The sequence below is a fragment of the Lynx canadensis genome, chromosome C1 (genome assembly GCF_007474595.2).
Source record: "Lynx canadensis isolate LIC74 chromosome C1, mLynCan4.pri.v2, whole genome shotgun sequence".
In the NCBI taxonomy this organism is placed as follows: domain Eukaryota; kingdom Metazoa; phylum Chordata; class Mammalia; order Carnivora; family Felidae; genus Lynx; species Lynx canadensis.
Genome location: NC_044310.1, coordinates 104,643,611 through 104,659,603, shown reverse-complemented (window position 1 = coordinate 104,659,603; position 15,993 = coordinate 104,643,611). Strand labels below are relative to the sequence as shown.

General features: G+C 38.4%; 1 protein-coding gene across 3 annotated transcripts in view; it reads right to left on the bottom strand.

The window, feature by feature from the left end:
* VPS45 (vacuolar protein sorting 45 homolog) overlaps positions 1 to 15,993 on the bottom strand; it is a 67,364-nt gene that overhangs the window by 21,798 nt on the left and 29,573 nt on the right. For all 3 annotated transcript variants that reach the window (XM_030324953.1, XM_030324954.2, XM_030324955.1), the window contains exon 14: positions 4,438 to 4,569. In XM_030324953.1, coding sequence (XP_030180813.1) covers positions 4,438 to 4,569 — 132 coding nt within the window. The remainder of the gene's footprint in view (positions 1 to 4,437; positions 4,570 to 15,993) is intronic.

Below are 15,993 nucleotides of genomic sequence, written 5' to 3'. Positions count from 1 at the left end.
GATGGTGACCTGGCTGAAGTCGGACGCTTAACCGACTGCGCCACCCAGGCGCCCCTCTTTTTACTGATAATGATAAATTTCACGATCTATTAACTAGAGGTTATATATTTATGAAATATATATGATAAAAACCTGATTGATGATTTTATCATTTTATAAATGATAAAAACCTGATTTTGGATCATTTTTGTATTGCAAACATTAATTAATTTTTTTTCCAGGTTGGTAGTTACCATAGTAACTCCCTCCTTCTTAAAAAGTTTCATTGGTTAGGGCCAGCAAACAATCCTGTTCAAGATTTTAATGAACCTTCTATTGCTGAGGCTATTAGCTCAAACATAATTCAGTGTACTGCTTAGCATACTGTTAGGTCAGACGAGGAAATACCAAATCTGGCTAGTTGGAAGACTCTAATCTAAAGCTTTTGCAAAAATGCCCCACTTTCTTATTTTTACATAAAAGATTATTTGCTCAGGAACTAGAAAGTATTTTAGGTTATAGAATTAATGTGATTAAAGAAAAATGAGGAATTTGAAAACATGAGGGAAGAAGAAATTAACAAAATATCAAGAAAATTTGAAAAAGAAGCAAAAAGAACTTATAGACATAAAAATATAACCTTTGAAGTTAAAACCTGAATGGACAAATTAAAATAAACACAGATTAGACACAGATGAAGAGAGAATTATTGAAATGGAATACTGATCTGAAAAATTACACAGATCTGCAGCACAGAGAGATAGGAATTGATAATATAAATGAAAGGTTAAGAGACAAAACATATCTCATAGGAGTTCCAGAAGGATGGAACAGAGGAAACAGAAAAGCAGCAATGTTAAAAGAAATAATGACTAGAAATTTTCCAATGATTTTGCCAAACATGAGTTTTCATGCCAACTACTATAAATATAAATTCACATTTAGATACATAATACTGAAACAAGAACATCAAAGACAATCTTAAAAGAATCAGAGAATATATTGCCTACAACCCAAAAAAATAATTATATTGAAAGGAGACTTAACAGCAACAATTAAAAATAATATTCCATTTCTTCTGACTTTTAAGTGCTGAGAGTAAATTATCAACCTGGATTTCTAAACTTAATAAACTAAGATATTTTTATAAAAAAAATCAAATTGACTAGTAGCTAAAAGAACTACTAAAGGATTTTTAAAAATGTTTTTAATTTTATATTTGAGAGAGAGAGAGAGAGAGAGAGAGAGAGAGAGCATAAGCAGGGGAGACAGACTCTGAAGCAGGCTCCAGGCTCTGAGCTGTCAGCACAGAGTCTGATGTGGGGCTCAAACCCAAGAGCAGTGAGATCATGACCTGAGCCAGAGTCGGATGCTTAACCGACTGAGCCACCCAGGTGCCCCAAGGATGTTTTTAATAAGAAGAAAATTGGATTAGAAAGAAGGAGCAGAGTGAAAAAGCCAGTGTTGGGGGGCAGGGGAAGCAAATACATAATGACAACTGAAAAATAATGATGATTAACCAAATTAATCATAATTATAAAAACAAGATGGAACCAAAATGCTAACTATGATAGCTTGTCAGTTGGGAGGAAGCTAATCAGAGATCCTTCTGATCATTCCAAGATCCTTGTATTATTTGTGAGAAAGGCAGAAATAGATTACTTTTAACCTGTTTCTTCATTCATTCAACAAATATCTTTTAAGGGCAGGTAAAACTAATCTGTGGTGATAGAAGTCAAATAGTGATTATTTTGTGAGAGTTGTGACAAGGAGGGGACGTGAGGCATAAGGGAGACTTCTGGAGATGCTGGTAACATTCTACGACTTGGTTTGGGTAGTAGTGACATAGTTGTATTCACTTTGTCATATTTCATTGAGCTGTCTGCTTATCATTCATACACTTCTCTGTATGTAATGAAGTATGCAAGTATATATTTCTATAAATTATAAAAGGAAACTACCGCACAATTTACTACAAAATAAAATTTTGATGGATTATAAAGCTATAACTTTAAATGCAAGTCCTAAAAATGGAAAAAATAGAGGTTAGCATTTACATAATTTTGGCTGGGAAAGAACTAAGAACGGCACCAAAGGCAGAAATCACTGGTAGTTTTGACTACATAAAAGTAAAAATAAAATATAATAAAAACTTTTATACAAAATACTGTGAATACTATAAAACGGATCATCAAACAAGAAAAAAGATTTGCTAAAATATGTAACAAATGGTCAATATCCTTAATTATACAGATATAATTAATAAAAATCATTGGCAAAAAATAACCAAATTGTAAAATGGGCAAAGAATATGAACTGGGCAAGTAAATAAACTAAAAAAAAAAAAAAAAAAAAAAGTGCCTGGGTGGCTCAGTCAGTTAAGCATCTGACTCCTGGTTTCAGCTTAGGTCATGATCACACAGTTCATGAGTTTGAGCCCCACGTTGGACTCCGCACTGATATCGAGAAGCCAGTTTGGGATTCTCTCTCCTACTCTCTCTGCCTCCCCCCACCCCCCACACCTGTGTGTGCACACTTGTATGTGCTCTCTCTCTCTCAATAAATAAATAAACTTAAAAAAAACAACAACAATATGAACTAGCAATTCAAAAAGAGCTATATAAATGGCCAGTAAGCTCTGGAAAACTGACAAAGCAGTTAAGTAATTTGCCTAAACAGTAAGAGGGAAAGTCAGGATTCAAACTCTGGTAATCTTATCTTTCAATTAATATTTGTTTAATGAATGAATGATTATATACTTAACACTAAAAGATGTATACATCATAGACTACAAAATTCAGGTCATAAAACAGAATGTATAAGATATCCCTTTCTGCTGATACACTCACATAAATCAGGCTCAGAAAAAAAAAGGTCTCACCAGGGTGGCTCAGTTGGTTAAGCATCCGACTCTTGGTTTCAGCTCAGGTTATGATCTCGTGAGTTTAAGCCCTGCATTGGGATTCTTTCCCTCTGCCTGCCCTTCCCCCACTCATGCTTTCTCTCTCTCTCTCTCTCTCTCTCTCTCTCTCTCTCTCTCTCTCTTTCTCTTAGAATAAATAAACTTAGTTCAGAAAAAAAACGTGCTGGAAAGATCAAAGTGTAACAATGGTTAGAGTATGGAAGCTTTTTTTTCTCTTTATATTTTCTGAATGAAAAGAATTTTAGAATAAATACATATTACTTCCATGATAAAGGGGAAAAGTTATGTTAAAAGGCCAAACAGCAATACAAACAAAAAAGAACACAAACACCTCTAAATGACTCCTGATGTATCCATGTGTTCCTGGCTCAGCATGGATAGATCTCTCAGCGCCCCATCATTAAATTCAACTATTGTACCACGGTTCTCCATCTCCTCCTATCTTTCCTACTCTTAGTTTTTTGTTTTTTAAAGTTTATTTATTTAAGAGAGAGAGTGAGAGAGCGTACACGAGAGGGACGAGGGGCAGAGAGACAGTAGAGACAATTCCAAGTAGGCTCTGCCCTGTTAGCATGAGCCCAAGGTAGGGCTTGATTTCAAAACCTGTGAGATCATGACCTGAGCCAAAATCAAGAGTCGGATACTTACTTGACTGAGCCACCCAAGTGCCTCTCCTACCCTTAGTTTCCAAATTAATCTTCCTAAAATACTGTGACTCTCTTGTAATTTCTATTGCTTAAATACTTTCAATGATTCTTCATTTTCATTCTCAGCCTGGAATTCAAGGCCTTTCACAATTATAGCATTCAGTCAACGTTTTCACTTATTGTGCACATTCCAGCTGGTTGACTATTTGCTCTTCTTTTCCTATGCATGTTGCCTACAGCTTCTGTAACTTGTTCATGTGGTTAACTCTGCCTAGAATGTATTCTTCCTCTTCGTGTCCGTTTTCTACCCATGGCTCAGCTTATGCACTATCTTCTCCATGAAATATTTGCTAATTTTTCTTAGTCACACTGAGAAGCCATGGCTCTTTAGTCTGTCTCTCCAGGCACTTACTTTGTTATTTTTTTCATGTTCTATCTTTCCTAACAGACAATGACTTCCTTGAAGTAGGATCTGTATCTTATTTATCTTTGTATTCTTCTTACTACTTATTGAATAAATGTAATTAATAAACAAAATAGAAAAACTCATGGAATTCAATATGATTATGCTTTAGTATTTTCAAAAGTGCCAGTCTGTGGCTATTAGATTTCTCCTTTTTTGAACATAAGAAATATAAAGTGTTAACAGTACAGGCTAGTCCTTATACTCTAGGTCCCTTGAACTAATTAAGTGATTTATGAACCTAATGGGAGTATAGATCCTTCATTTCACACCAAGTCTAAATTGCTAAATTGCTCTATGAACTGTTGCATTTTGGTCTAGAGCAGTTTACTCAACATTGACCTTACCTTTCCTACATAAAAGGAATTTAAGCTTTATTCTCTAGGAAGGGGAACAGAGTTGTAGGATGGAATGTTCTCCCTTACCTTTTTGTGTTATGCACTGTGGTTCCTCCCAGGACAATCCTCACTCCAGGAGTGGTACGGTTCAGGTTATAAACTGTTAGAGCCTCTTCATAGGTGGCTCCTCCAATTATAAACACAACGATATCCTGAGGTCTGCAATAATGAAGAAAAGTCAGTATCATAGGATAAGAGGGGAAAAAGGCAAAGATTTGTTGTCACTATGATATGCACAGTTTTAATTTCTAAATCTTTCATTTTTGGTGGAAGAAGCAGAATTAAAGCAGAATAGAATAAAAGGCTTAAAAAAAGTTTTAATTATCTGAAATTGGCAGGAAACAGAGCAGGAAATGCTGAATAGTGATTTGCTTTCTGTTTATGAGCGGATGTCTTATAATTTCTGTGCTGTGGATTTCAGAATAGCACAATAGTGTTTGCTAGAACCAAATGTAGAAATATTCTTTTATATTCAAGAGGCTTCAGAGTACTTCACTGTGACATGATATCAATATAGCAGTAATTTATGCTTGTACTACACAACTCCTTTTGTATATAAGCCCTTTATCAAATACTTAGTACAGTGTCATTACAATGGCCTCTGTCCAAGGACCTTAAAGTATTTTGGAAAGTACTGGTATATTAGGATGTTCCCATAAGATGGAAACTAGAAACATTTAGTATTTTGAGTGTAAAAAGAGATTGGGACACATAAATAATGACACTTCTAGGAAATCTACCTCTTTGTAAAATCTTTGTTCTTGAATCCTTTGAAAAACCAAGAAAAAAAAAAAAAAAACAACCCTGAAAACAAATGAAAAACTCTTGTGTCTGGTTTTGATACTGGAGATACTGACACATCAACTCAGTCACTTGCCTCACTTATCCACTGTGTGGGTAGCACAGTGCAGTTTTATGTGTTCCAACCTTTATCAGAATGGCTTATAACAAAGTAAGTGGACCTCGGTGGGGAGGGGGGAAAAAAGTAAGGACCTCCTATTGGTCCCTTCTGTAGATACTCACAAGAAGGAGACCATATCATTCCAAAACTGTTAAAGTTTGCCTTGTTTTTTCTCATGCCATCAAAAGAAGATACAATTACTTAATTTTAGTAGGCAAGTAATTTTATTAAATGACTTAACTGCACATTATTTAAAACTACATCAAGCAGAAGCATCCATTTGGAGGTTATAGCACAAAATTAAACAGAAACATCTTTAATCATATGTGCTTATGTATAAATCATGAAAAAGAGGACCTGCATTTCCTTTCTGTTCATCTCTTTCTTTTTTTTCTTTTTTTTTTTTAATTTTTTTTAATGTTTATTTATTTTTGAGACAGAGAGAGACAGAGCATGAACGGGGGAGGGGCAGAGAGAGAGGGAGACACAGAATCGGAAGCAGGCTCCAGGCTCTGAGCCATCAGCCCAGAGCCCGACGTGGGGCTCAAACTCACGAACCGTGAGATCGTGACCTGAGCTGAAGTCGGCCGCTTAACCGACTGAGCCACCCAGGCGCCCCACTGTTCATCTCTTTCTAAAACACCATGAAGGAATTAGCTGAGAGAGTATTTATTCTTATGGCACTTCATGGACACAGAATCAGATATTATGACCATAATTAAAAATGTTCTGAGAATCTGAATTGCAGAGATACCCACTAAGAGGCTCCAGATGATGAAAAGGTAGTTGTTTTGCAACTAATTAGGTAGAGAGTCAATCATGACATTTCTGTGTGAACTTGGAACTTAAAATCATGCCTTTAAATACTAAATTTACTTTTTAAGACAAAATAAACTTCATTTAAGTCTACTTACCTGAAACGATGTACTTAGCACTACAACGCTTTAGGAGTTACTTGCTATTATATATTCTATAATCGTTTTTGTTATTTTAAAATATGCTATTTTAACCTAGATTAATGTTTGCATATGGTATAAAACACAAAAAGGAATACTATAAAAAAAGTGAGTTTCCTCCCTGCCACAGTGCTCTCACACTTCAATTTGTGTAGAGGCAAACACTACTACTTGAATCTTCTGTGTTCTTTCATAGATATTATCTATGGTATATATGCAAATATACACACATATACATATTCACATACATATATACACACACTACATATATATGTATATATATTTATAGCACACACACATAAATAAAAGCATTTTATGTGCACTGTTCTGCTCCTTGCCCTTATCTTGGATCTAGTGTGCATTTTATTTTGTTATTATTATTTATTTATTTATTTATTTATTTATTATTATTTTTTATTATTTTTTTTTTCAACGTTTGTTTATTTTTGGGACAGAGAGAGACAGAGCATGAACGGGGGAGGGGCAGAGAGAGGGAGACACAGAATCGGAAACAGGCTCCAGGCTCTGAGCCATCAGCCCAGAGCCTGACGCGGGGCTCGAACTCCCGGACCGCGAGATCGTGACCTGGCTGAAGTCGGACGCTTAACCGACTGCGCCACCCAGGCACCCCTGTTATTATTTTTTAAAGCTTATTCATTTATTTGGAGAGAGAGCGAGCATGAGCAGGGGAGGGGCAGAGAGGGAGAAGAGAGAGAATCCCAAGCAGGCTCCGTGCTGTCAGTGCAGAGCCCGATGTGGGGCTCAGTCCCACAAACCATGAGATCATGACCCGAGCCCAAATCAAAGAGTCAGACGCTTTGTCAATTGAGCCACCCAGGCGCCCTTTAGTGTGCATTTTAATTTTTTTTTTTTTCAACGTTTATTTATTTTTGGGACAGAGAGAGACAGAGCATGAATGGGGGAGGGGCAGAGAGAGAGGGAGACACAGAATCGGAAACAGGCTCCAGGCTCTGAGCCATCAGGCCAGAGCCCGACGCGGGGCTCGAACTCACGGACTGCGAGATCGTGACCTGGCTGAAGTCGGACGCTTAACCGACTGTGCCACCCAGGCGCCCCTAGTGTGCATTTTAAACTTTGGTAGATGTCACCAAGCTGCTCCACAGATGTCATTCCGCCAGCAACTCAGGAAAGTGTCTATTTCTCCACAACCTTTCAAGTACCGTGTATTATCAAGGCTTTTGATCCTTTATTTTTTTATTTTTTTTTTTATTTTAGAGAGTGTGTGTGAGCAGGGGAAAGGGTCAGAGGGAGAGAGAGAAAGAAAAAGAAAGAGAATCTCAAGCAGGCTCCACACTTAGTGCAAAGCCTGACATGGAGCTTGATCCCACGACCTGGGATCGACCTGAGCTGAAATCAAGAGTTGGACACTTAACCGACTGAGCCACCCAGGCTGCCCAGTCCTTCTAAGTTGACTAAGTTGATCACTTGTTCCTTCTCAATATACTCTCTTCACTTGGTTTCCAGGGCATCACATTCTTGGTTTTCTTCTTACTTCATTAGTTGCTATTTTTCAGTGTTCCTCGATGGCTTCACCTCATCTCCTTGACCTCTTAATGGTGGAATGCCCAGAGCCCAGTCACTAGTCCTCCTTTCTTCTTCATCTACACTTACTCTCCAGATCTACTTTGCCCAGTGTAGTTACCACTAGCCACATATGGCTATTTAAATTAATTAAAATAAAATAAGGGTGCCTGGGTGGATCTGTGGGTTAAGTGTCTGACTCTTTGATTTTGGCTCAGGTCACGATCTCATGGTTTGTGAGATCGAGTTCCATATTGGGCTCTGCACTGACAGCAAGGAACTTGCTTGGGATTCTCTCTCTCCCTCTCTGCCCCTCCCCCACTCACACGTGCTCTCTCAAAATAAATAAACATTTAAAAATTAATTAAAATAAAATAAAATAGTCAGGGAGCACCTGGGTGGCTCAGCTGGTTAAGCATCTGACTCTTGGTTTTGGCTCAGATCATGATCTCACAGTCGTGAAATCAAGCCCTGTGTGGGGCTCTGCGCTGAGCATGGAGCCTTCTTAAGATTCTCTTCTTCCCTCTCCCTCTACTCCTCTCCTGCTTGTTCTCTCTTTCTAAAAAAATAATCGGGGGCACCTGGGAGGCTCAGTTGGCTAAACGTCCGACTTCAGCTCAGGTCGTGATCTCACAGTGTGTGAGTTCGAACCCCACGTTGGGATCTGTGCTGACAGCTCAGAGCCTGGAGCCTGCTTTGGATTCTGTGTTTCCCTCTCTCTCTGCCCCTCCCCTGCTCATGCTCAGTCTCTCTCTCTCTCTCTCTCAAAAATAAATAAAAGCATTAAAAAATCAATCAATCAATCAATTAATATTTAGTTCTTCAACAGAACTAGTCACAATTTCAAGTACTCAACAGTCACATGTGGCTAATGACTACCTTACAGGACAGCACAGAGCACGTTTCCATCACTGTAGAAAGTTCTATTGAGCCTACTGATTATCCCTAGATGATCACACCCAAGTTGTATGGTTTCTAAATACATCTCTCTGCTGATGACTCCCAAATCTCTGTCTCCAGCCCAGACAGACCTCTCTCCTAAATGCCAGCCTTAAATATCTATTTACTTGACACTTCTACTTGGATGTTTAACAAATTTCTCAACTCAAATGTTCAAATTCCTAACCTCCCCCAAGCTTGTTTCACCTATAGCTTTCCCCATCTTAGTTGACGGCCAGTCTATTCTTTCAGTTGCTTAGGACAAAAACTGGATTCATCCTAACTCCCCTGTTATGGCTGGAATGAAGCAGATAAATTAGAGACATAGTGAGAGAAAGAGAGGGAGAAGTAAGCATGGGCCAGACAATGGAAGGCCTTGAGTCTTCTAGGCCATGGGGGAGTCACTGAAGGGTTTTAACAGGTACCTTGATCAAATGTGCTTTTTTGAAGGACAATTTTGGCAGTTGTGTGAGAATGGACTGGGGGATGCAGGTAGGAAAAACTGGGAAACAAAAGGCTATTGTAAGACTTCTAGAAAGACATGGTGAAAAATGGAACTAAAGAAATACCAGGAGTGTAGAGAGGGACTGGATATAGAAGACACAAAAAATGAGGACTCTTCAGAATTTGGTCAATGATTAAATGTGGAGGATGAGGATAAAGGGAGAGGACATTATATGTTTAAGTTTTCTGGTTTTGGTGACTAGGTATAGTGGTTTAGGTGTGAGAAAGCAAGCAAGACTGATTTACCGAAAATAAGACAAAAACATGTATTGGAGATACCTGTGGAGCATCCCAACAGAGACGTCCACTAAACATCTATCTGGACATTTAGGCCTAGTGATTTCCCTGAATACAGGTGGCAGCTGAAGCCATGGGAATAGAGTTCTTTTTTTTCTTTTAACTTTTGAAGAAAGTTTATTTATTTTGAGAGAGAGGGAGAGAAAGAGAGAGAGGGATAGAGCGTGTGAGAGGGGAAGGGCAGAGAGTGAGGGAGATAGACAATCCCAAGCAAGCCCTGCGCTGTCAGCGCAGAGCCAGACATGGGGCTCGATCCCACGAACTGTAAGATCATGACCTGAGCTGTAACAAAGAGCTGGACGCTTAACCGACTGATTCATCCAGGAGTGAGGAGTTCTACCTAAGGAGGTCGTGTAGTATGAGAAAAGAACCCAAAGACAGAGCTTTGGGGAATCTTTAACATCTACAGGCTAAGCAAGATGAATAGCCAGCAAAGGTAACTGAGAAACTATCAGAAAAGTAGGAGGAGAACCAGAAGGGAGTGGCCAATGGACAAGTGACTTTCAAGAAGAACAGAATGGTTAACAGTGTCAAATGCACAGTGGGTAAGTAAGGTGAGGACTGAAAGAGACTGCGGTGCATGCTGCTGTGATGTGCATTTGTAAGAAAAGTCTTAGTGTATTATTTTGGAGTAAGAACCCAGGCTGCATGGATTGAAGAAGTGAAGACAGTGATTTCATTCAAGAAGCCTGGCGGTGAAAGGAAGGAGACAGAGAAGAACGCAGGCTCAAGGGCTTTAGAATTATTGCTTGTTTAATAGGAGAAACCCGAGTATGCTCATAGTCTGTGGGAAAGTAGTTAGACAAGGAGAAGCTGAAAATATAGGAGGGAGGGAAAGAGAAGGAGGGAATCAACACAGGAAGGTCTCAGGAGATGACAGGAGTCTAAGACAAGAGTGTTGACAGAGTGATTAGCTCCAAATAGGAAAAAAGGATGTATTACCGTTAGAGTGGAGGAAGGACATAAAGGTAGGGATATATAAATAAGTTTATAAAAATGGGGGCTAGACACTGAGGGAGTTAATGTCTGACAGATTCAATTTTTTTTCTCTAGGAAACACTGGTGGGCTCTGGGGTGGATTAGGTGATTTGTAGAGAATGGAAAACATTCAAAACTGATGTGGAGAATAAGACAAAGAGAGAGAATCAAGGGTACATAAAAGTTTGAGTATCTTTCATGTTTAAAAGACACTTTTAAAAGTTTGGTTGGCTCAGTTGGCTGAGCGTTTGACTTTGGTTCAGCTCATGATCTCTCGGTTCATGAGTTCAAGCCCCCCATCTGGCTCTGTGCTGACAGATTTGGATTCTGTGTCTCCATCTCGCACTCTACCCCTCCCCTCTCTCTCTCTCAAAATATGAATAAACGTTAAAAGAATTTTTAAAAAAAGTTTGAGTGTCCTGGAAGGCCCAAGTGAGTTTAGAAATAATGAATTTGTAGTGGCACTAAGCTATAATTTGTGTTATTTCCTCTAGTATCACAAAGAAGTAGATACCAGCCTTTAGGCTAAGTTATTAATCCAGTATTAATCTAGTGCTTTAGGCTGTAGGGAAAGAGGTTCTTTGTAAACTTGCAGGAAAGCATTACCTGAATCACTAAAATTCTCTATACCATCAAGGTTTTTTCCGTCAAGTCCTTGCCTCCAGTTACTGGCCAGCTTTTTCTTGTGGAGAAAGGTCATTTGCTTAAGAAATGCTGTATGATTATGACAGTAATATTTTTTCACCAAGTATGATTAGCTTTTAATTATTTGGGGACTGAATATTCAGGCAAAATACAGGTTCTCTTCTTTTTCTCCAACTGACATGGGCTGTTTCAGTTCGGACTAATACTTCTACAGAAGGGGAACATGAACAGCTAAAACTCAAGTTTAGTTGTCAGATCTTTAGGAAAGATTTTTTTCTTTAATTTGTTTTATTATTTTGAGAGAGAGAGAGAGAGCGCGCACGCATGTACATACATGGGGGAGGGACAGAGAGAGAGGGGGAGAGACAATCCCAAGCAGGCTCCATGCTGTCAGCGGAGAGCCCGATGAGGGGCTCAATCTCATGAACAGTGAGATCATGACATGAGCTGAAATCAAGAGTTGGACAAATCGATTTCTTAAGGGGATCAAATAAGCTACAGTTGGCTATAATTTTAAATATGGACAGGAATCTCTGTAACCTTTATCATAGCATTACCCTCATGAATATATGCAATTTCTTTTTAACACCAAACTATGAAGGATATAAGTTTCTAATTCTTCCCACTATATTGATTCAAGAAGTACCAATGAGCTGAGATAATAATGGCTTCCCAAATACAGTCATTACTGGTTTAATATTCATTAAAGGAAGTGAAGAATTAGTTCTGTGGAGGAAAAAAAATCCAGTGTTGGAAGAATGTGCCATCAAGGAGACAGAAGACATTCTGTCAATTGTTTGGTCTATGTTGTAACCATCTGAGGTCAGCCTAGGTAGAAAATGGGGGAAAAAGCAGTTACACTGTTCGGAGAAGTAATAAAATCCTCAAAGCTGAAATGAAATTCAATTCTCAAAAAAATGAGTATTTTTTTACAGTGAGACTCTTTACATTGAGGGACAACTCTAGACCTGTTATGCAGTTTATCTTGAGTAAATACTCATGAATTGCACAGATTATTTCATTAAGAAGAAGGGAAGGAAGTTTCTCTCTTGCAGGGAGAAGAACCAGACAGGAACACTTCTGTTTTGAGCTTCTGATCTGATAAGTCAATTTAAAAAGCAGCTGGGCAGACTAATGAGGATCATCCTGGAAAATATTTGTTGATTTTCTATAGCTTCCTTCTATTTACCTCAAGAGTACATCTGTCTCTTATGGAAAAGAAAGGCGAGAACTGAGAAGGAATAAACTCAAACAGACTCCGAGTAGAGTCTGAGAATTCCACCCTTTAGCCTGACAATTTCAGGGTGCCAGAGTATTTTCGTGTTACTGGAGAGGGAAGAAATGTCACAGACAGTACCTGTGGGTGTAGGTTATATTAACATAAGGACAAAACTTAGATACAGGGATAGACTCTTACAGTCTGACTTAATTGTGTACTTAACAAAGATGACTATGTCACATGTGGTTATGAAAACATTAATAAATGTTTTCCTGAGCCTCCTACTACTTATTCAAACTGGCTTAAGGAGGAACATCAACGGAAAAAAAAAAAAATCCCTGACATTTTTCCTTTTCATTCCTTTCCCTGGTGAATTTTAAAAGTAGATGTTCTGATGGGGCCAACAGTAAAATACATGACAAATCATTTTTATATGATGGTTAGAGCTAAGTGGAATACACAGGTTCAATTCTTTGTACACATCTTGCTGTGCTCTGTAATTCACCATAGCAACCAAAAGCATTAATTAATGCAGGCAACAAACATTAGAATAAACAGCAGTCAGTTCATGCTGTATATAGATATACAAGGATACCTTGAGAACTCAACCAATTTACACCTTATTTTATTAGAAAAATAAACAAAACATTCTCACATATAGTATTTCTGGAAATCATTACTTCCATACATGAATAAGCTGAGTAGAAAAACTTAAACTTTTGGGGCGCCTGGGTGGCTCAGTAGGTTAAGCGTCCGACTTCAGCTCAGGTCACAATCTCACGGTCCGTGAGTTCGAGCCCCGCGTCGGGTTCTGGGCTGATGGCCCAGAGCCTGGAGCCTGCTTCCGATTCTGTGTCTCCCTCTCTCTCTGCCCCTCCCCCGTTCATGCTCTGTCTCTCTCTGTCCCAAAAATAAATAAAAGTTGAAAAAAAAAATTAAAAAAAAAAAAAAAGAAAAACTTAAACTTTTTTTTTTTTTTTAAATGTTTTAACGTTTATTTATTTTTGAGACAGAGAGAGACAGAGCATGAACGGGGGAGGGGCAGAGAGAGAGGGAGACACAGAATCGGAAGCAGGCTCCAGGCTCTGGGCCATCAGCCCAGAACCCGACGCGGGGCTCGAACTCACGGACCGTGAGATTGTGACCTGAGCTGAAGTCGGACGCTTAACCTACTGAGCCACCCAGGCGCCCCAGAAAAACTTAAACTTTTAAGAGGCAATATTTTATCTACGTTGTGGACCACTGTGTTTATGGCTAAAATTTAATTTTTTGAATACACTTACAGATAGTAAAGATCTTATGAGCATTTACTGGAAAAAAGGCCAATGTTAAAGGACTGCTGCCTTTATAGAAACAAAAATAAACTGCTACAACAAGATTCTACTAAATTTGTGTAAACGTGAAAAAGTACTTCCGTTTTGAATTGACTATGGAATGCATGACCAGATAGCTCCATTTTCTCACCAAATGTTTAAGTTGCTTGTTTTTATCAGGGACAAGAAGCAATTCTGGAGTGAGAAGGAAAAATGAGCCTGTTAACTAGGCTATGTGGGAGTCCCATCTGCAGAAGAAAGATCAAAACTCAATTTGTAGATATGGCTATACTGCCAAACAGGTAAACCATGAATTTAATAGCTAAGGGCTAAAACATTTCTACAAGCGTTCCTGGTTTTGCAAAAAAGTTGTATTCTTGCCACATCTCCTTTGATACTTTCTAATAACAACAAAACCAAGGAGCTCTATCCTGATGAGACTTAACTTACATAAAGATGACTAAAATTAATGACTCTTCTCAATGTGATGATCCAAGACAGTGGCTACAACTGAGAATGAGGCCAAGTGGAGGCAAAATACTGTGGACAGTTGATGGCAAACTGTAAAAATCTCAATTTTCTGGGAACATCAACCAATTTTATCCTTTAGTTTAAATTTTCCAACTGTAAATCTTGTCATTTCAACTGTTTTAAATGCCTACATAAGAAATTTGACAACATCTATTGGACACCTATTTGTAAAGCACTGTGTTAAATATTGTGAAAAACCCAATATTAATAAAACATAGTTTTTACTTCAAGATTATGATACCTAATGCAATATCTAATGGGAAAGATAGGTATGTATACATCTAACTACTGTCTCAACATCCAGAGGTAACCACTATTAACATTTTCTTGTTAATTCTTCAAGAAATATTTACTATATACATAAGCATATATATTACATACATATTATGCATGCCTGTAGCCAAGCAGACTTGTTTATGTACACATATGTATATAATCACATTTATGCTTAGATATGTTTTTTTACACAAAAGGGATATTATAGCATCTTGTTTTTCTATCCAATGTATCTTAGAAAGTTTTTGTATTACCCCAAGAAGAGTTACACCATTTTTTAAGAACACATAGCACTGTACTACAATTTAGGTAACAAGTCCTCTACTGATGGATATTTAGCTTGTTTCTGTTTTTCCTTTTTTAAATGTTTATTATTTTTGAGAGAGAGCAAGTGAGTAGGAGAGGGGCAGAGAGAGAGGGGGACAGAAGATCAGAAGCGGGCTCTGTGCTGACAGCAGAGAGCCTGATGCGGGCTCGAACTCACGAACTGTGAGATCAACACCTGAGCTAAATTCCAACACTTAACTGACTTGAGCCATCCAGGCGCCCCTTGTTTTTTTGTTTTTTTTTTTCCCTTAAATTATTACAAATAATGTTTTGGTAACTATCCTTGTTTATAGGTGTTTGTGTACTTGCACAATATATCTACATGGAATTGTTCAGTAGGTCTTTTTTTTTTTAATTTGTTTTTGAGACAATGCAAGAGACAGAGTGCAATCAGTGGAGGGGCAGACAGAGGGAAACACAGAATCTGAAGTAGGCTCCAGGCTCTGAGCTGTCAGCCCAGAGCCTGACACGGGGCTCGAACTCACAAACCGTGAGATCATGACCTGAGCCGAGTCGGATGCTTAGCCGACTGAGCCACTCAGGCGCCCCTTCAGTAGGTCTTTTTAAGGCCTCTGTAGTCTTCCTTCTGTTAAGTGGGGCCAGAAAGTGACATAGGGATCTTCTGCGCCCTCCTCTGTTGTTGTGTAACCAACTTCCCTGCCTTCTTCAATGTTTCCATTGACCTAGAGGCTCATGATACAGTTGCAGTGTTTTCTGCTGACCTCTTTTCTTGGTCACTGTCTTATTCCCTAAAGACTTTAGCTCTGATTTATTGTCCTCCTTTTCACTGTTGTTCCTTTCAGGATTTTCAGTGACTTTCACATCAGTGTGGATTACTCATCTTCTATCCTGGTCTCCTCATCCAGGATGATCTGTTCTTCCATCCCACATTACCAACATCCATGATTATACACTTGATCTTAACCAAAAGGCCGAGAAGTGATCCAACATCCATGATTATAACACAAACTTTTTCACTACAAGTATGTGCACTGTGAAATCTTGAATCCAAGATCTGTTTCTCCAATAATTACCTCCTTAACTTCTAATTCACTTATACTAATACTTCAACTATAATAATTCTTTGATGTCATCAAGACCTCCAATCCACTCAACAATACTTTATTCACCATCCAATAACCTCCTTCTGTTTTC